Source organism: Trifolium pratense, linkage group LG4 (assembly GCF_020283565.1).
Source record: "Trifolium pratense cultivar HEN17-A07 linkage group LG4, ARS_RC_1.1, whole genome shotgun sequence".
NCBI classification, from domain to species: Eukaryota; Viridiplantae; Streptophyta; class Magnoliopsida; order Fabales; family Fabaceae; genus Trifolium; species Trifolium pratense.
The window spans coordinates 52,966,037-52,986,546 of record NC_060062.1 but is presented as its reverse complement, the minus strand read 5'-3'; the positions used below and the strand labels follow the sequence as shown (position 1 = coordinate 52,986,546).

The 20,510-nt window shown below is 33.1% G+C and overlaps 3 protein-coding genes across 5 annotated transcripts; all 3 read left to right on the top strand.

The window, feature by feature from the left end:
• Positions 1-752: 752 nt before the first annotated feature.
• LOC123924433 (probable isoprenylcysteine alpha-carbonyl methylesterase ICMEL1) lies at positions 753-8,430 on the top strand. Of its 3 annotated transcripts, none has more exons than XM_045977320.1 (12): positions 753-822; positions 864-1,392; positions 2,275-2,351; positions 2,566-2,635; positions 2,724-2,804; positions 3,282-3,356; positions 5,573-5,674; positions 5,792-5,932; positions 6,169-6,234; positions 6,341-6,484; positions 7,490-7,580; positions 7,869-8,430. In XM_045977320.1, exons 2-12 carry the CDS (start codon positions 962-964, stop codon positions 8,028-8,030), a joined length of 1,440 nt encoding a protein of 479 aa, XP_045833276.1. In that variant the 5' UTR covers positions 753-822; positions 864-961; the 3' UTR covers positions 8,031-8,430. The 3 variants fall into 3 exon arrangements, with proteins under 3 accessions (XP_045833276.1, XP_045833278.1, XP_045833277.1); XM_045977322.1 differs by having other exon boundaries at positions 755-822; positions 858-1,392; XM_045977321.1 differs by having other exon boundaries at positions 798-822; positions 854-1,392.
• Positions 8,431-8,862: 432 nt separating this feature from the next.
• Positions 8,863-16,160, top strand: LOC123924431 (disease resistance-like protein CSA1). Its single transcript, XM_045977318.1, has 9 exons — positions 8,863-9,697; positions 10,079-11,126; positions 11,386-11,840; positions 11,941-13,045; positions 13,325-13,603; positions 13,821-14,615; positions 14,974-15,411; positions 15,512-15,663; positions 15,780-16,160. The coding sequence occupies exons 1-9, from the start codon at positions 9,261-9,263 to the stop codon at positions 15,829-15,831; spliced, it is 4,761 nt and encodes a 1,586-aa protein (XP_045833274.1). The 5' UTR covers positions 8,863-9,260; the 3' UTR covers positions 15,832-16,160.
• A 2,683-nt stretch (positions 16,161-18,843) lies between these two features.
• Positions 18,844-20,087, top strand: LOC123924430 (non-specific lipid transfer protein GPI-anchored 15). The gene is made up of 2 exons (XM_045977317.1): positions 18,844-19,279; positions 19,879-20,087. Exons 1-2 carry the CDS (start codon positions 18,928-18,930, stop codon positions 19,893-19,895), a joined length of 369 nt encoding a protein of 122 aa, XP_045833273.1. The 5' UTR covers positions 18,844-18,927; the 3' UTR covers positions 19,896-20,087.
• The last annotated feature ends 423 nt before the right edge of the window (positions 20,088-20,510 follow it).

Sequence of the window (20,510 nt, the reverse complement as noted above, 5' to 3'; positions counted from 1 at the left end):
AAAGCCAAAAAATACTAATCAAAATGCGTAAAAAAAAAACTAATGAAATACTCCCTCCGTCCCGTAATATAAGTAAAAAAAAACCTCTTTTTGATGTCCCAAAATATAAGCAAAAAAACAATTTTTTTAATATTAAAGTTACAAAATTACCTTTAGTCAGAATTCACTATTGTTTAGTTTCCCAATAAACTTTTGGCTAGTTAGCTTCTTTCAATATGACTTTTTAGTTTTCATCATTTAAAAAGCTAATTTTTTCCATTAACAAGAAGTAATTATAACAAGGGTAATACGGGAAACTCAATTGTTTGTTTTGATAAAATTTAGAGTTTCTTAATAAGTGTGAAAACTTTTTTTTTGCTTATATTCTGGGACGGAGGGAGTAGTGATGAAATTATGATTTTTCCCATCGAAATTACTCCATACTCCCTCTAGTCTTTAATATAAGAAGAAGTTGAATTTCCGGAGAGATGAATTTTTTAATCTATTTAAAAAGAGTTTAATTATTGTGCACCGTCAGTGTAAATATTTTTTACACATACATTCAATGACGTGTTGTCAAATCATTTAATGAATGTGACACGTGTTTTTAATTATCATACATGATATATCAGTATATTATTGGACGCATGTACAAAATAACTGTAGACTGACGGTAGATATAAATTAAATTCATTTAAAAAGTAGTCCAAGTTGTAAGAAAACCTCTCCATTGGGGGATCCGATCTATATACAATCCCACAAAAACCAACTGTATCGTTACTTATCTGTTACACATTCCAACCAATCAAAAACCTTTCCTCTTTTCCCCTTTTCTCTCTCTTTCTCTCTCTCTCTCTCTCTCTCTCTCTCTCTCTCTCTCTCTCTCTCTCTCTCTCTCTCCTCTGCAATTCTTCATCACTTTCTCTCCCAAATCCGACATCCTCTCTCAAGATTCACTGTCAAACTGCCAATTGTCACAAAAATGCCATCTCAGACTCTTCCCATAACCAATCTTCAATTACCAAATCTTCATTCTTCTTCTTCTTCTACAACTACAATGTTACTTAAAGATAACAACAACAACGATGATGATGATGATGATCCATCGAAGAGTCTCTTAATCTCTTCTTCATTCAAAGACAACAACAAAAACAACAAGATCATGTCTATTAAGCCTCTTCTATCAAGATCTTCAAGCTTCAACTCAATTGGTGGTGGTGGTGGTGGTGTTAAATCTTTTTATCAGAAAAGACGTAGACGTGTTGCCAGTGATGAATCATTGTCTTTTGTTTCTAATGGAACTTCTAATTCTAATAGATCTTCTTCTTCTTCCTTTGGTCGTGATGTTAGACATGTTGCTTCTGAAACTTTTCTTTTGACTCGTCTTGGATTGAAGTTGTTGTCTTATCTTGGGTATGGAATATCTATTCTTCATTCATTTCATCTTTTATACAATAAATAAATTATATATATATAAGATAATAATTACACACGAATTAATGTTAATATCTAGGAGACACAATATTACTATGTGATCTGAATTTGTAATGCTTATTGTTTATGTAATTTGCCTTGTTTCGATAGACCATTTAAATAAGCACTTATTTGGATAAACCATTTAATTAAGCACTTAATTGTATACTAGTAAGTGATTATGTGATCTTCAATGTTGACTGGTGGTGTGTTTGGAAGATTTTTTTGTGTCTTTGATTTCTAATTTTCTATACTCAAGTGTCACGGGGTTTTGGTTTGTACTAGTAAGATTACGACGGAGTAATAAATATTTGAGACACATCTATCTTTATGTAGTAGAAAAGAAGATCTAGAGTATTCATTCCCTTCATAGGAAATATAATATGTGCACTGTTAGAAGATAAGTTGGACACCTTAAAACTAATGATTACACTGTCGCGATGATTCTTAAAAAGCCTTGTGTTTAAGGGGTGTTTCGGTGAACATCTTAATTAAGTGCTTCTTCAATTAACATTATCACATGAGGGTTCAAATAAGCTATTTCTACAAATGAAGAGAAGATGGGGGAAATTCTACATAAGTTGATTTTACAAGTTATCATGGAGAACTTGTGAAAATAAACTGAAAACAGTTTTTGGACATATCATAAAGATAATTTTGTAAGCTAAGCCCAAATAAGCTCTTCCAATTGCTCTTAATCAATATAGGAGCACCTTTTAAGACTCATATTGGTTGTGGATTCTTGCATTATGTTCTTATGTTAAAAATCTGGACATAATTACCTACTTTATGGATGCTTTCTAATCACTTATTTCTATTCAGGGTAGGCTATAAATGGATCACACAATTTCTTGCTCTTGGTTGTTATGCTTTATTGCTTTTACCAGGCTTTATTCAAGGTTCGATTTCAGTGATCTATGGCATAATTACATGCTTATAATTATATATATATATATATATATATATATATATATATATATATATATATATATATATATATATATATATATATATATATATATATATATATATATATATATAAATTATTTGAAAACATTTATATCAAGCATCAATATTATGTTGGAGAATAAGTATTTTCCTTCTGTTTCACAGTTGGATATCATTATTTTTTCTCTAGTCAGATACGCAGAAGTGTAGTTTATGGAGATAAACCACGAAATAGGTAATTTTTTTTAAAAAAATATTTTCTCTCTGCATTTATAAATTCTTAACTGATGTAATTTTGATTAATAGCTTATTTTCTTTTGCAGGCTTGACTTGTTTTTGCCTAGAAATAGCGACGGCCCAAAACCAGTTGTTGCTTTCATTACTGGCGGAGCCTGGATTATTGGGTATGTGATGCTTATGTTTTTTTTTCTTTCTTGAATTTGTAATTCGATGAAAAAAGGTGCTAGACAGATCTTTTGTTGTTGAGAAGGCATTCCCTATTCATCGAGTTTTCTGTTCATGTATGAGCTTCAATTCCTATTTATATATTTTACTAAACATGAAGTTCATCACATCCATGTCGACCCTTAAGCTTTGTTGATGTTTGACTACAGCATGATGGTTATAAGAAGGTTTTTAATTGATTGAGGTGCATCGGGAAATTGGTCGAGTCGAACTCTATAATATCTGATTTAAGTTTATAATATTCAACCTCAAGAAGGGGAAGTTTATAACTATATACTGTGTTTTTCAGTTCTGATTTTTGTCACACCTTGCTATCAGATGCTACTACTAATTTCATTTTTTAAGTGATTCATGTGTTTGTGTGTGTCTTGTGGAAAGTCACTTCAGTCGTTACAAATTTTGAAGTATTTGTGCAGTTACAAAGCATGGGGTTCTCTTTTAGGTCAACAGCTCTCGGAAAGAGATATCATTGTGGCATGCATAGATTACAGGTAATCTTCTAACTGCGTTATCATTGCTCAATCTCTTCTTCTCTGATACTCTCATTGGTGCTTTAGGTCCCAATCCTCGTGTTTTTAGATTGCACAAAAAAGGACTACTCATTGATTCTGTTCAGAATATCAAATATTGTTATATAATCAAATTTTGAAATCTTTTCGTTTGGGTTACGAAATTAGGCCTTCACCACTCACCACAGAGCCAGCATCCACGGGATTGAGAATTTGAAGTAAATAGATAAATTGATCCCTGAACTTAATATCTGGTTTATCTTTTGTCCTTGAAAGTTCGGTGTGTACACATTAATCCCTAAGCACGTCGATGGCCACTGATCAAAGCGTAATGGAGTTGCTATAATGGCATGCTAACTACACAGTTTCATCCTTCTGTCCATGGTCATTAAGCAAAGTGTAATGAAGTTGCCAAATTTGCACAAGTTCAAGTATCAAATTATCTATTTACTTCAATGTATGCCATACTTAACATGACACTCATGTAGTTAACATGCCATATCAGCAACTCTGCTAAACTTGATTGGTAGTTGACAGAAAGACATAATTGTGTATAACTTGACACAAGGGGGACTATTTCTAAATACCGATAATTTCAGGGACCAAAACTAAACTAAGAGCCACTTTCAGGGATCAAATTATCTATTTACATGGTCTAAAATCACCTCTAGGGTTATAATTCTAGAATCTATATAAGTATCTGGTAGTGTCATTGGTGCCATTAACATCATTTCTTTGCAAGAAAGCTTCCCACATCCATTATAAATTCCAATTGAAAAAGTCGTAATACTATACTTTATCTAGTGCAGTCATCTTTCCTTCAAAATGATACGTGAATTTAGATTTCATTTAGATGACAAAAGCGGCAGGTTATTTGAAGTTCACGTCTAACATACTCAATGGTTAATGCAATGCATATGAATACTTTCCTTCAAAATAATTCGAGAGTGGAAATAATTGGGTTTTTACCAATGTGATGAAATCTCTACCCATATCTTTTGTTTGATATGGTTCCTAATTCCTAATTAAAATATTCTTTTGTAGATATAATTTCAATTTGCAATCCACAAACCACAATTGTGACTACTGACCACAGTATTGCAGATTGAGTGATCACCACAACTGCATCGCGAGTCGCGATTGCAGTTGTGGCTTCATTGGCTTCAGTTTGTGACGTCCCTATATTGATATAGAGAAAAATAAGGAGATAATTAAAGAAAGGAACAAGAGAGTCAATTTGGGCTCAATTATGTCTAAGCAATGTTTCTAGGAAAAAAAGGTGCAAGTAAGAAGGATTATATTTAAGTGAGAGAAATTAGGGAACAAAAAGAAGGGAGGGCTCAACTTCAAAGAAGGCCGATCAAGTACACTCTCCCTCTGAAATTAATAATGAATAACCTCGGAAAACACATTAGATATACCAGGATCAAGCTCATTACAATGTGATGAACATGATCAAAGGCTACACATAACACAACCAAAGAGGAGAAACTACAGACACTAAACAATAGAAATAAAAGAAAAAGGAAGGTGTCATAAGTCGAACATAACTCTCATTACCAAGAACACGAGAGGGTAACCTATTTATGAAAAGCATAACTTTTAACAGCTCCCTCTTTTTATGAAAGAGGAATAGACACCGGAAAATTAGAGCTCCTGTAATTTTAAGTAGATAATGATTCTTCTTTTATCAATGCCATTTTGTTGAGAAGTACTGTCAGCACATGAGTTCATATACAATGCCATATTGCTTTAGTGATAAAGAGAAGGTTTGGTAGACATACTCCTAACCATTCAGAAAAATATGTTTAACGGATTTGCTGAATTAAGTCTGAACCGTATCATAGAATTGAACAAGCAGCTAGTACACTTCTATGTTGTCCGTTTTCAAGAAAAACCAAGTTACTTGAGTACAATTATCAATTAATCAAACAAATCATTTTGCATCATAAATATTTGAAATTGATACAAGACCTCAAACATTAAAATGAATAGTATCAAGGTGTTCAATGCTTCATTATAACTAGGAGAGAAATTACAGAACAATGTTTAGCAAACTAAGCATCAGATGAAAAGGCTCAACTTGCTCTCGAAAATAATAGAGACAAAAACACACCTGTTAGAAAAGTGAAAGGAGTGTGTTACTTGCATATATCTTCTTCGTATTGTAGTCTCATCGAACATATCATTGTGCGCAGAAATTTTCCTCAGGCAACCATCAGTGATATGATAGAAGATGCTTCCCAAGGCATCTCATTTGTGTGCAACAACATTGCAGAATATGGAGGTGACCCTAACAGGTATATAATCATCATCTGATTCATGTCATTGCAGGGTACTCTTTTTGTCGTTCTCTGAAGGTAATGGATTCTCTTGATCACCGGTGATCATTTTTTCATGTGTTTTTGCCTGCACAGAATTTATCTAATGGGACAGTCAGCTGGGGCACATATTGCAGCGTGTACAATTGTGGAGCAGGCAATCAAAGAGGCTGGCGAAGGAGAGAGTACTTCTTGGAGTCTTTCCCAGATTAAGGCTTATTTTGGTTTATCCGGAGGGTATGCAACCCGAGCATTTTCTTTGTAAAGTGTAAATTTTGATTGTGATGTGAGGAAGCATTTTGATTTATGTTCATCATGTTCAATGATGGATTAAATCTTTAATTTATAAAAAAGATATGTACAATGATTACAGATTGTTCTAGTTATGGTTTTATAGTGGTTCTTAATGCTTATTGATTTACACCTAAATTTGCATTACTTATTTGTTTTGTTTCATTCTTACCTCAAATCAGGTATAATTTGTTCAACCTAGTAGATTACTTCCACAGTAGAGGCCTCTACCGTTCCATCTTTTTAAGGTACACTCTAAAACTATCGTAAACTGAGTCTGAGTTTAGTTAATATATGATTCTCTGCTCTTTTTGTTGTGTTAAACTTTCAAATGACAGATTTGATCTATTACAGTATAATGGAAGGGGAGGAATCACTACGGCGGTTTTCTCCTGAAGTAATGGTTCAAGATCCAAACATTGGAAATGCTGTTTCTCTACTACCTAATATGGTTCTTTTTCATGGCACCGGAGATTATTCCATACCGTCAGATCAAAGGTTTGAACCTCTTTCAAAAGGGTTTTCAAATTATGTACTGACAATAGAAAACATCAATTTTTAGATGAATTTGTTATGTTTTTAAATTTTGATGAAGCACGGACAACTCTGAGATTAGGTGTGTCTCTATGTCCGACACCCATATGACATGTGTTTGACAATTAAGACACGTGTCCGACACCCATTTTTTTTTATATATATATGGGTTTTGCTAACGTACACCCGCTTATTTTTAAGAAGGTGTGTGTTAACAAGTTATAACTAAAAAGTAGTTAAATACACCCTAAGGTGCATGTTGCTAATGCACATCTTCTAGAAAATAAGTGGGTGTACGTTAGCAACTCCTATAGGCATTTGCTATAATACACCTACTTAATTTTTAGAAGGTGTGTGTTAGCAAATGATAACTAAAAAGTAGTTAAATACACCTTAAGGTGTATGTTGCTAATGCACACCTTCATAAAAAACAGTGGGTGTGCATTAGCAAATCCCTATATATATATATATATTTGTGTGCGTGTGTGTTTTTGACATTAGCAGTGTCGATGCGTCTGTCGATAGATTTTGTTGAGATATCCATAGGGAGCTATTTTTGAGTGCAGAGTGTGTTAATTATTTTAAGCAATGCAAAGCTTTGTGTTATCACTGAAATATTTTAGCAAGAAGTTATTAACCTGATTGTATACAAGAAAGATTCGAGTAAGTAAGAATCACTTACTAATTTTGTGAACAAACTGTTGAACCCTTGTTTGAGATAGGTTAAATTTAGTTCTATGCAAATTTTGCTTTTAAATGGATTAATTAGGCGCTATAAGACTAATAGCTTAACCCTTCAAATTTGTGAGTCTGTAAGTATACAATACAATTTCAAGACAGGGTATTCAATTTGTAAGGTGAATTTGAAGTCCAATTATTTTGCTTCTTTTTTCTAAAATGAAGCATTTTATTTCAAAAATATCTACCGTTTCAGCTTTTGAACTTTTATATACATTTTGTTTTTGGCAGTACATCATTTGCTGAAACTCTTAGAAGACTTGGAGTCAAAGCTGAAGCAATTTTATATGAAGGGAAGACTCATACAGACGTGTTTCTACAGGTTATTCACCACTTTGCATTTTCCATCTGAAGTTACATGAACTCGATCTATATTACCTAAAATCAAAGGCTTGATCGGTTTATTCGATCAATATATGAAGATAAAATGCATTATCTAACTGTATCACTCATTTTACCTCTCTCTGAACTATCTTATTTTTCGCATTTTTACTCTGTCAAAATGTTTCTTTTTAGGAGTGGCGTTTACTAATTTTTCTGGAAAAAAACTTCTCATGGATGATTAACCTTGTTTAAGTAACCATTTATTTCAATTGCCTATGCCTTTCAGGATCCTATGAGGGGTGGAAATGATGACATGTTTGATGATTTAGTAGCATATATTCATGCTGGCGATGCTGAGGCCCTCTCTAGAGATGCATCAGCTCCTCCAAGGAGACGCCTTGTACCCGAATTCATGTTAAAGTTAGCTCATACTGTCAGTCCTTTCTAGCCAACAAACATAATTGATTATATTCATTTTTGCTTTGTACATAACCATTATTCTGGCTTGCTAGATTACTTATCAACTTCTTAGGTTTAGAGGACTTTTGATTAGTATTTGAGGATTCATTTCACACTGCTATAGAACCAAAATCTTCGGCTATCGTGATTCACGAAAACTTTGTTCTGATATCTGAAGACATATTGTTATTTGTGGAAGCATCAATGTGGATGATATTTGTAATATTGACCATAGGAACATAGTGGTTAGGTTTTTGTAATGAAAAGTTGTTACAACTTAGGTTTAGGATTCTTCTGCAGGAGTGTAACACTTAGCAACGGTTTGAATTCACGCTGTTTAACTTTGCTTCCATTTGTTAAAAATAACCCAACAGATTGTGATTCTGAAATTTTTTAGTTGATAAATTATGTTATGATGATTATTTTTTTTATAAGCAATGTTATGATGATTAACAAAGAAAAAATATCATAGTTTGAAGTTTAAAATATCTATCCAAACATAAAAAATGTAATAAAATTTAGTCAAAAAAAAAAAAGTAATAAAATGAATAAAGATAAATGATTATATCATTATCTCAAATTAAGTTAAGTGACCACATGAGTAATTTTGCCAAAAAAAATAGGAAAGGAAAAAAATATCAAATATTATAACGAACTTTGACTAATAGCATCTCTAATGATGATGCCACTTTGAGTTTGATATAATACTTATGCAACTCATACATATTTTTCTTAAATGATACAAAATTCTGTAATTCTTTTTCCTTTTTGTTTTTGGTCAAGTGGCCTGGTGGATAGAAATTCCACCCTTAGAGTGCATAAGTGAGATGACCGGGGTTCGAATCTGATCCCCTACATATATAATGCAATGTCTCTGCCAACTGAGCTAAATTTAGGAGGACAAAATTACACAATTCTTAAGCAATTCATACTAAATAAATTACCAAAAGAAATAAGTCAATATTTAAGGTACATTATCATCGATTTAAGTCACATTGTTCTAATAATAAAAAATAAAAAAAAAGTACAGATCATTAGTGAGAGTTTATTGTGTTGTGTGTATCCAATAAAAACGAATATGGCCTTTGTTGGAAACGAATATGGCCTATGCATTCATAGCTAATGACGCCTTTGTTGGAAACAACAAGAGTCTTCTTCACTGTGAGTTTGTTGTGTTGTGTGTATCCAATATTACTCAGTTGACTTGACTCCTTAAACCATGTCCGTGAGAGTTCCTCTTCATGGCTGGAACTACGACTACGATGTGTTCTTGAGTTACCATGACAAAGCCTTATGTAAACCTTTTGCAGCAGCACTGTATTCAGCTCTCACACAGGCTGGACTTGTTGTTTACATTAACCATAACAATCTTCCAACCGGAGATCAGACAAATTTCTCAGCAATCGAAGCTTCTAGAACTTGTATCATCATTTTCTCAAGTAGTTTTGATGCTTCAAAATGGTTTCTAGAAGAACTGGAGAAGATACTGGATTGTCGTGCAAACATAGGACAGGTGGTTGTGCCTGTTTATTATAATGTACAAGACTACCATGTACGCAGTCAGAAAGAAAGTTTTGGAAAAGCAAAGTCAATGCGATATAGAGCCGCGCTCTCTGGAGTTAGCAACATGCTAGGATTTTTGCCATGGAATTTCAGGTACTCTCTCCTAAAACTAAGTAAATAATAATAATACTCCTTCCGTTTCTTTTTAAGTGTGGTTTTGGAATATTAACACCAAATTAGTGAAGTGTATTTTTGCACCTTTTTCTTCCTAGTATAGCCTCATTTTAATCCACTAATAAATTGCTATGTTTTTGTACACACTTTCTCTTTCAACCGATATATATTACAATGTAGCTTCCAACCGAGCTATATATAAAAAAGTGTAACAGCTTGAGATCATAAGAGAGAATTATTTATTTCAATTTCTATCCTTATACCTGCAATAGGTATTGGTATTTATCCGGATTTCATTTTCTCATTCTCGGTTGTTTATGTTGTCGCTTATGCATTTTATCTTGGGCTCGTATTTTATAGGGACGAAAGGGAAGGTATCAATAACATAGTACACGATTTGACTCGTTTCATAGAAGACAAATTCTTTTTCGTTGATAAACACCTAGTGGGATTAGAAGCTCGTCTGCAAGATGTTATTCAACTATTGAGCAAGAAACAATCACAAGATACCATAATTCTGGGGATATGGGGGATAAACGGGATTGGTAAAACAATCATTGCAAAAGCCATTTATAATCAAATGGGTAGCAGTTTTAAGGGCCAGTGCTTCCTTCACCTAAATGTTAATAAATATTTCCAACATAGAAATGACCAAGTTTCTTTACAACGACAACTTCTTTCCAACATCTACAAAACAACAGAGATACAGATTGATACAGTTGAATCAGGAAAAATGGTATTGCATAAAAGCCTTCACCGTACAAAGATATTTCTTGTACTTGACAATGTGAATAACTTGGAACAGTTGAATGCTTTGTGCGGTAGTCGTGAATGGTTTGGTCGTGGAAGTAGAATAATTATCACAACAAGAGATAGAGATATACTTCGTAAGTTTGAAGTTGATCATACATATAGAATAAAATATATGAACTCTACTGAATCTCTTGAACTTTTTAATCGGCATGCATTCAAAACTCTGAGGCCTATAGAAAGTTACACTGACCTTTGTCGAGATGTTGTTGAGTACTGTGGTGGATTTCCGCTAGCTCTTGAAGAAATTGGGTCTTCTTTGTTCGGTAGATCTGTAGCGGAATGGCAGATTGTACTGGAGAAACTCAAAACCAATGGAAACCATGTCGTAATGGAGAAACTGAGAATAGGTTTTGATGATTTACAACATGAGGAGAAAGAAATTTTCCTTAAGATAGCTACTTTATTTATTGGGATGGATAAAGATGATGTAATTCAGACTTTAAATTATGCTGGCCATCAACCCGATATTGGACTAAGAGTCCTTGTAGACAAAAGCCTTGTGACTATAGATAGCAAGAACAGGATTGGAATGCATACTTTGGTACGAGCAATGGGAGGCGAAATCACAAGGCAACGGTCAAGGGGTATGGCTGAGGTGAGTAGATATGTGCTCCGCCCTAGCTACTTGATTTATCGTTAATGTACATATTTTGTTTCTAAATTTAAAAATAATGCCAAAGGAAGGAAGCCGAGTGAACATTAATCTAAGTTTTTAACATTTGATTTCATAATTTATGAAAATAATGTCAAAAAGTAGTATCAAAGTTCAGGTATCAACTCATAGTTGATGTCAATTGCTTACAAAGTTTACAGTTACTTATATTTAAGTTTTGGTGATTTGGTTATTATTTCAGACGAAGATGTACGATGTGTTCTTGAGTTTTAGAGGAGAAGACAGTCGCGCCAAATTCATTTCACATGTCCATTCGTCTCTTCAAAGTTCTGGGATTTATGTTTTCAAAGACGAGGATGGGATTCAACGAGGAGATCAGATCACAGTCTCATTGTTGCAAGCAATCGGACAGTCTAAAATTGCTATTGTCGTTTTGTCAAGAAATTATGCTAATTCAAAATGGTGCTTGCTGGAGTTGGAAAGAATTGTGGAAATGGGCAGAACCAATGGTACGTTGGTTCTACCAGTGTTCTATGAGGTAGATCCCTCAGAAGTACGTTATCAGACAGGAGAGATTGGAAAAGCTTTTGAATATCTTATATCAACAATATCAGTGGATGAATACACAAAGAGGAAATGGAAAACAGCACTCCAAGAAGTTGGTGGCCGAGCAGGGGTTGTCATCATAAATTCCAGGTAAAAATGATCATACGAGACAAAAAAGAAAATCTACATTTTGTACAATGCTTATATAACTGTTTGTTTATGCACTTACTCTTGGGATCATATTCTATAGGAATGAAAGTGAGGATATCAAGAAAATAGTTGAACTTGTTACTCGTTTGCTAGACAAGACAGAATTGTTTGTTGCTGACCATCCGGTGGGAGTAGAGTCACGTGTACAAGACGTTATTCAACTATTGAACAGCCAAAAATCAAAAGATCCTCTACTACTAGGGATATGGGGCATGGGAGGGATCGGAAAAACAACCCTTGCTAAAGCAGTTTACAATAAAATTCGTCATGATTTTGACGGAAAGAGCTTCCTGTTCAATGTCAGGGAAGTATGGAAACTAGATAATGACAAAGTTTCTTTACAACAACGACTTCTTTCAGACATCTACAAAACTACAAAGATAAAGATAGACACTGTTGAATCTGGAAAAATGATATTACAGAAAAGACTTTGTGAGAAAAGGATATTTCTTGTAATTGATGATGTGAATCATTTGGATCAATTGAATGCTTTGTGTGGAAATCGGAAATGGTTTGGTGAGGGAAGTAGAATAATCATCACAACAAGAGATGATGATTTACTAAGTAGGCTTGAAGTTGACCATGTATACAGAATGAAGGAAATGGATGACAATGAATCGCTCGAGCTTTTTAATTGGCATGCATTCAAGCAACCAATTCCAAGCAAAGGTTTTACTAACCTTTCGAGGGATGTTGTTAAGTACTCTGGTGGACTGCCATTAGCTCTTCAAGTAATCGGGTCCTTTTTGTTGACTAGGAAAAGGGAAACTGAGTGGAATAGCGTACTGGAGAAACTCAAACTGATTCCAAATGATGAAGTGTCTGAGAAGCTCAGAATAAGTTTTGATGGTTTAATTGATGATGACATGAAAGATATATTCCTTGATATTGCTTTTTTCTTTATTGGTATGGACCGGCAAGACGTAACTGAGATATTAAAAGACTGTGGGCATTTTCCAGAAATTGGAATAAGTGTCCTCGTACAACAAAGCCTTGTAACTGTTGATAGAAAAAACAAGATTGGAATGCATGATTTGTTACGAGACATGGGAAGAGAGATCATTCGTAAGAAATCTAAAGAGGGAGGCAAGGAGCCAAGTAGATTATGGCGTTACGAGGATGTGCTTGAGTTGCCAAAAGATACCGTAAGATCTTCATGCATGGTTTTATTTTTTACATTGCTTGTGTTGTGTTTTGCCACTGTGCACTGTATAAAACCAAAATATCTCAGAACCTTAAGCTATCAAGCAAAAATTATACGAATGGTTCTATATTATATCTCTAACTAAACATCTGATCTCTAATGTAGAAGGATGCAAAATGAATATATCTGATTCATTTTTTGCTACTTCTTTTCTTGTAGTAGACGACAGTCTTCAAACCTAAGCTGTGTGTTTTATTTTTCATACCATTTTGTTTCACAGAGTACTTTAGATGTTAAGGGATTGACTTTAAAGATGTCAAGAATGGACTCAACAACTTATTTGGAAACCAAAGCATTTGAGAAGATGGACAAGCTTAGATTGTTTCAACTTTCTGGCGTACAACTAGATGGAGATTACAAATATCTTCCAAGACATCTTAGGTGGCTTAGTTGGCATGGATTCCCTTTAAAGTGTACACCTTCAGACTTTCATCAACAAAGTCTAGTTGCCGTTGAATTCAAATATTCCAAGCTCGAACGAGTGTGGAGGAAGTCTCAGGTATAAATTCAATTTTTTTTTATGGCATTGTGAGGAACTCAAGAATAACAGTTTTATTAAGAATATTTGTAACATTTGAATCCATGAAACTATCTACTGGTTATAATTCACCATTCCATTTCAAGAATATTAAGAGCATACTTTTGTCTAACTGTTTGTATATTTTCTTGTAAATTTCTTTCTCTAATATATGTCTTCACACTTTCTTTACTTGCAGTTGCTGGTGAAGCTGAAAATTCTTAATCTTAGTCATTCTCATAACTTGAGACATACCCCAAACTTTTCGAACTTGCCAAATCTTGAAAAGTTAATACTTAAAGATTGTCCAAGTTTGTCTTCGGTTTCTTCTAATATAGGACAGCTTAAAAAAATTCTGTTAATAAATTTGAAAGATTGTACAGGCCTTCATGAACTTCCAAGGAGCATCTATAAGTTAGACTCGCTCAAAACTCTCATTCTGTCTGGATGTACAAAAATTGACAAGTTGGAAGAGGATATAGAACAAATGATATCTTTAACCACCCTGGTTGCGGATAACACTGCTATAGCAAAAGTTCCCTTTGCAGTAGTAAGATCAAAAAGCATTGCATATATTTCCCTCTGTGGCTATGAAGGATTTGCGCGTAAAGTGTTTCCTTCTATTATCCAGTCTTGGTTATCTCCAACAAATAGTATCCTATCCTTAGTTCAAACATTTGCAGGAACTTCATGTCTTGATATCACAGATGAACAAAATAACAGTTTCTATTGTCTATCATCAATTTTTGAAGACCTTCAGAATCTTCAACGTCTTTGGTTGAAATGTGATTCAGAAGCTCAATTAAATCAAACTGTAGCTAGTATTTTGGATAGCTCCAACACACGGAATTGTGAGGGATTCTCGACTTCAGCATCAATTCATTCCCATAGTCAAGTTTGTATGTCAAGCTCTAAAAATTCCTTGACATCCTTTTTGATTCAAATGGGAGTGAGCTGCAATGTCGCCAACATTCTTAGAGAAAGTATTTTGCAGGTTCTCTCTTTCTCCTTCCCTTACTTACTTACCCAAACACAAACCCAAGTCTTTCTATATTTGTTTTATATGTCACAGACACTCAAAGTTCAATGCACATGTCAAACTTGGCTTATAATGGATCATATATGTAAAATTTAAATAATTTGTAGGTATATATATGTACCTCAATAGTATATATTTACCTCTCGGCTGAACTCTAGATTACCAGAGCCCCTTTCCTTTGTAAAATGTACGGTTAAGAGTTAAGACTAAAGAGTCACTCACAATAATTGTATATTATTTATGTTTCATTATAAATTTGTCCCCCTTGTTTGGATTAGGTTTAATTTTTTGTTCACATACATGGATTGTACAGAAAATGCCTCCCATTGGGACTGGTTTCCTCCCAGGTGACAATTATCCCAATTGGGTAACCTTCAGTAGCAACGGTTCTTCTGTAACTTTCGAAGTTCCTCAAGTGGATGGGTGTTCTTTGAAGACAATCATGTGCATTGCCTATTCTTCTTCTTCTTCTTCCCCAGACAATACAACAACAGAAGGTTTTAAAGTTGTATTATTGATAAATTGCACAAAGAACACCATTCAGGTGTACAAGATAGGTGCATTATTAGCATCTTTTGACGAGGATGAGTGGCAGAGAGTAATATCAAGTATAGAACCTGGCAACGAAATTAAGGTGGTGGTTGTTTTTTCAAATGAATTCATTGTGAAGAAAACAACAATTTATCTTGTATATGATGAACCAATTGAGATTAAAAAGACTAATAATCATTGCCATGATCCAAATGAAAATGTAAGTCGGTCTTTTTTATTGTTATGATGCATGCAAGATTACTTTATAAAGTTTACTTATCAATCCTTCTTTCTTTATCTTTATGTTTATGGGATATTAGATATTTGGTAGACTCTTCTTCGCCATTCCTTCCCTTGCTCGAGCTGTTATGATTTCACGGCCTTTCTGGTTCTGTTTGGCTGGTATTATGGTTTGGTCGTTATCTCATCGCCGTTCTGAAAAACGAAGAAGAGGCAACCAACCTATTCTAAGGTACCAAACAAACCTATATTTTTTTATTCTATAGAAAAATTTTGTTGTTAAAAAACATCACTTTTTGTTTGTCAGCTAAGGTACAAACCTATATCTTTTTGCTTTGTGTGAAATAGGGAAGTTAGTGGCATCCACGAGCTCTCTTTAGACAAAAAACCCTTTGGTTGATGTACAAGAAGTAGTGAAGAGACAAGTTTAAAAGAGGTACTTTATTCCATTCAACATGGATTGGTTCCAATAATTTCAAATTACTGAAGCCATAGGATGACTAGAATTCAAAGCAATAGGAGAAATTAAGCAGAACTAGCAAAGACAAATATATAAGAAATAGGCCCAACTGTCGAAACATAATGGCATGGTCCTGGAAACTCTTAGTACGCTACTATCTCAACTTATTGTTTGTAAATCCTAACTCAACTATCATTGTCGATATTATTAGGTCAAACATCTTCATATTCAAACTTGAAACCTCATAGTATACGTGAATTTCAGTGATATTTTTTAATTTGTGTTAGGGAAAAGAAAAAAAAGTCTCGATGACTATAAAAATTAGTCTTTATATATTAATTTTTTTTAAAATAAGGATTAAAAGTGATTAATTTTATGAAAGACTAGACTTAAAAATTTGTGACGGAATATATTTAACCTAATATACAAATTCAGATTTTTTTTAATTTATTTCTATAATACAAATTCAGAACATTAATTGGAAAGTATCCTTATTATACCACTTATTCTTCATATGCAATCATGTCACATAACACATGCACTCTAATATTAAATTTGTCTAATAAAATTTATTGAATTTCATTTGATCTACAAGAAATCAGTTTTGCATACATGGTAAACAAAACCACACGTGTAGTCTTATAGGTCAAGCATGCTTAGTGGAAGAACAAATTATGAGGTAGCCTCTCTCAAGTGCATCAAAAAAAATTGTCTGCCCAACTTTTTCTATGTTCACACTACATTTTCAGCTCACCTACTTCTATTGATGGAATAAGATATGGATGTTTTCTCTTCGGGCCCCCCGTGTTTCTTTTATACCCCCCAATATTCCAATTTTGCCCTTGTGAAAAATTCGGTTCGCAGAAACCGAATTTTTTCTAGTGCAAATTCAGAGTAAATTTCGGTTTTTAGAAACCGAAATTTGTTTTCAAGGCAAAAAAAAACTTCGGTTTCTACGAACCGAAGTTTTTTCAAGGGCAAAATTGGAAACTCAGGGGGGATAAAAGATTCATGGGGGGTGGGGAGAGAAAACATCTAAGATATGCTTGTAGAAGAAATCATCAGCAGTACTCTTTCCTAAAACTGTGTTAGAAAGGGCTTATTTATACCTTAATTGAATTTATCTTATACCATAAGCAGTGGCAATTAGGGGTGTACGTGGGCCGGATTGGGTTGGGTTTGACCAAAACCAAAACCCGAACCACATAGGATACTCCGGATTGGGTCGAGGAAAATAACCACCCGTTATAACATTGGGCCGGGTTGGGTAAATCCACTAATTTCCGGGTTGGATTGGGTTGGGTAGTGGGTTACCCAAATTATTTTTCTATTTTTTTATATTAAATATTTAAATGTCGAATCATCATATTTTTCATAAAAATAACTCAACCATTGTATTTTTTTGAAAAATAGTGTAACTTTTTTCACTATAAAAAATAATCACCTATTTTTCGTGTAAACCCACTAATTTACGGGTTAGATAGTTTGCTACCCAAATATTTTTTTTTGCTTTTTTTAATATCAAATGACCAAATGACTAAATGATGAATTATAATATATGTTTATGAAAATTATTCAAGCTTTTCATTTTATTTTTTAAATAGTGCGATAAATTATCATATTTATTTATAAGAATTATTCAATCTTTCTATTTTCTTAAAAAATAGTATAAGTTATTTTCAATATAAAAATATTTAATGATCAAATTGAAAAATCTTTAGTATTTTCATAAAAAAATACTTCAAAAAACATAGCACTAGTGGGTAAGTGGGTTTTTTGGGTTGGGTCCGGTTTTACCCGTAACCCAACTTTTTTTATGGGTTTTTCATTTTTGAAATCCATATTCACCCACTTGCCCGACCCAACCCACTTTTTTGGGTTGGATTGGGTGGGTTTGACCGGGTCAACCGGATTTGCCCAATCCATGTACACCCCTGGCAATAGCATACATTAGCAAGGTAGTGGATTTAGATATAATGAAATTTGTCACCTTATTTTAAAACACTCAATTTTCATCTTTCTATTAGATTTTTTCACTTAAAAATACCGGCGATTTAACATATTTTAAATAATGTAACATACAATCTGATGATTATTTTTTTATATGTTAAATATGTCACATCAGCGTTCTGTTGAAAATTCGACAGCGAGGACCAATATTACTAACAGCTAAAAAATATAGTGATTTTAAAAATATTTGAAACATATAAACTAGTAAAAAAAAAAGATTAAATTGAATTAATAAATAGTATTAAAAAATTTAAAAACCAATAAATAATAGGTTAATGCAATATATCATAATAATAAAAAGATAAACAAATATTAAAATATATGTATGCGGTTTGGTTTGGTATTGAAAAATCAATAAAAAATCCAATTTGATCCAGCAATTTTAATAATTGATTTTTTTTATTTAAAGAATAATAATTTTCAGCATGATACAAAAACGCAAAATAGCTTATGTTATTTTTTAAAGGACTGTGCATGTATAAGACTATTTTGGTTTTGGTACATAAACAAAATGACAAAGCTATCAAAAACTTAAACACAAATGAGAGAATCGGAGTTTGAACTCAGTCATAGACGTCCGACATAAAACTATTTTTTTAAATCATCAAAGCACTTTTTTATTTGTTAAAAATATCACTTTTTAATAATCCCTAACTATAATAGCCCCTATATTTCTTCTATAGACACTTAATTAAGGTTTCAAAGTCCAATTGTTTAATTTTGTGAAACAAACTACCAACTTAGAATCGGGCACATATTTACCTATCAAATGCTACTAAATGGATGCAATGTGAACCTAGCTTCTTCTAGCATGAACATTATCATTATATGTTGAATATCCTAATGCTGCCACAACCACCCCACTACTACTACTACTTAATGTCATATTCATGAGTCATGCCCCTTTTTAACTTTACTACTACTATATAACTATGCTACTTGGTCCTTCTAATTCAATGTGCCACATACAAACCAAACCAATCATACTAGTAAGTAATTCAAAGTCATAAGATTTTCACACAAAAAATGGTCATGGATTTCAATGCTAGAACATTCCTTGCAATAGTGGTGATGTTTCTTTTGGCATCAAGTGTCTTAATTATGGAAACTGAGGCAGCTGGAGAATGTGGAAGGACACCAATTGGGTCAGCAGCAGCTAGTCTAAGTCCATGTTTGGGTGCCACACGTAATGTGAGGGCAAAAGTTTCACCAGCTTGTTGTGCTAGAGTTGGTGCTTTGCTTAGAACTTCTCCAAGATGTCTTTGTTCTGTTCTTTTATCACCTCTTGCTAAACAAGCTAAGATTAATCCTGCTATTGCTATCACTGTTCCTAAGAGATGCAACATTAGGAACCGACCTGCTGGAAAGAAATGTGGAAGTAAGTAACAAACAACTAATTTTTAATTAATAGCTACTTAATTGAACTAAATTAATCTTCATGAGATTCTTATTTGATTTTTTTTTTTTTGACAAAAGATTCTTATTTGATTTAGTATGTGTTTGATCGTGTTATACTACTAGTTGTAGCGTGTCGAGTGAGTAGTCTTGGGATACAAGAAATGTCAAACTCGTTACAGTTCCAAACAGACAGTGCATATTTGAAAACGCGTTTAAAATAGTAAGATGACCGATCAAATTAAAATCGTTAGTTGTTTGTAGCTTCTAACATCTCCTTGCAAATAGATCTTCTACCTCAACATTGTTAAATTGAAAAATAAAATTATTTTACTTAATCTAGTTGTCTACAACCGGCTGTAACATAAAATAGGCTAAGTCAAAATAATGAACATAGTTGATGTATTTCAGAAAAATAATTGATTAAATGCATGAATGACATCTTCTATTGGTAATTCTCCAATTGACACAAACAGAACATGTATGCATATTTTACAAAATTGGTCAAGATTTTATGTAGTGACTTTCCTTTTGAACAATTGTGTAATGTGATTAATTAACCTTGTCCTTTTTTCTTTACAGAGTACACACTTCCTTGAAATCAGAACAGGAGAATAATATATGTGATCTGAAGTATTTAACAGATTAGAGAGCTAAATAAGTTTTGGAATATGGTATTTTCTACTTGGAAAGTGACATATGCCAGACTGTAGAATTTTGTATTTCTCAGTGTATTGTTGTATGGTTTGATGTATTGCGTGATATTTATAAAATATACTAATTACTATTGATATTTATTATATATACTAATTACTATTATTTTGTTCGATACATTGTATTATATATGCAGTGTTGGGGTTCGAACTCCGAACACCCCACTTATCCATCTTAACTTAAGGGTGAAATTTCTCGCCAATGGACAATTTGACAACAAAAAAAAAACTACATATGAGTGTTTTTTCTCAAAGGACAGAGAAATAATATAAAAGATCGATCAACGTCCAAGACATTAAAGATCAGAAATATACAAATGTCATAAGAAATAATACAAAAGCATCGAAATGGCACAACCAAATCGGTCAAGAATACTGAATTAAGTTCAAGATAAAACAGCCACTCATAAGCACTTAAGTGATTGTAATAGTCATTGGTAGTGATCATCATAAGAGAAACTTTTTACTTTTGACATTAAAACCACTAATTTTCCTATATCT

What these genes read in the sequence shown, in the direction of transcription:
- LOC123924433 (XM_045977320.1), top strand. Translation starts at nt 962, where the DNA reads ATGCCATCTCAGACTCTTCCCATAACCAATCTTCAATTACCAAATCTT. An exon ending in GGCGGAGCCTGGATTATTGG is followed by an intron (nt 2,805 to 3,281) that starts GTATGTGATGCT and finishes GTATTTGTGCAG; the next exon opens with TTACAAAGCATGGGGTTCTC. An exon ending in TATTTTGGTTTATCCGGAGG is followed by an intron (nt 5,933 to 6,168) that starts GTATGCAACCCG and finishes ACCTCAAATCAG; the next exon opens with GTATAATTTGTTCAACCTAG.
- LOC123924431 (XM_045977318.1), top strand. Translation starts at nt 9,261, where the DNA reads ATGTCCGTGAGAGTTCCTCTTCATGGCTGGAACTACGACTACGATGTG. An exon ending in GGTCAAGGGGTATGGCTGAG is followed by an intron (nt 11,127 to 11,385) that starts GTGAGTAGATAT and finishes TTATTATTTCAG; the next exon opens with ACGAAGATGTACGATGTGTT. An exon ending in GTTGTCATCATAAATTCCAG is followed by an intron (nt 11,841 to 11,940) that starts GTAAAAATGATC and finishes CATATTCTATAG; the next exon opens with GAATGAAAGTGAGGATATCA.
- LOC123924430 (XM_045977317.1), top strand. Translation starts at nt 18,928, where the DNA reads ATGGTCATGGATTTCAATGCTAGAACATTCCTTGCAATAGTGGTGATG.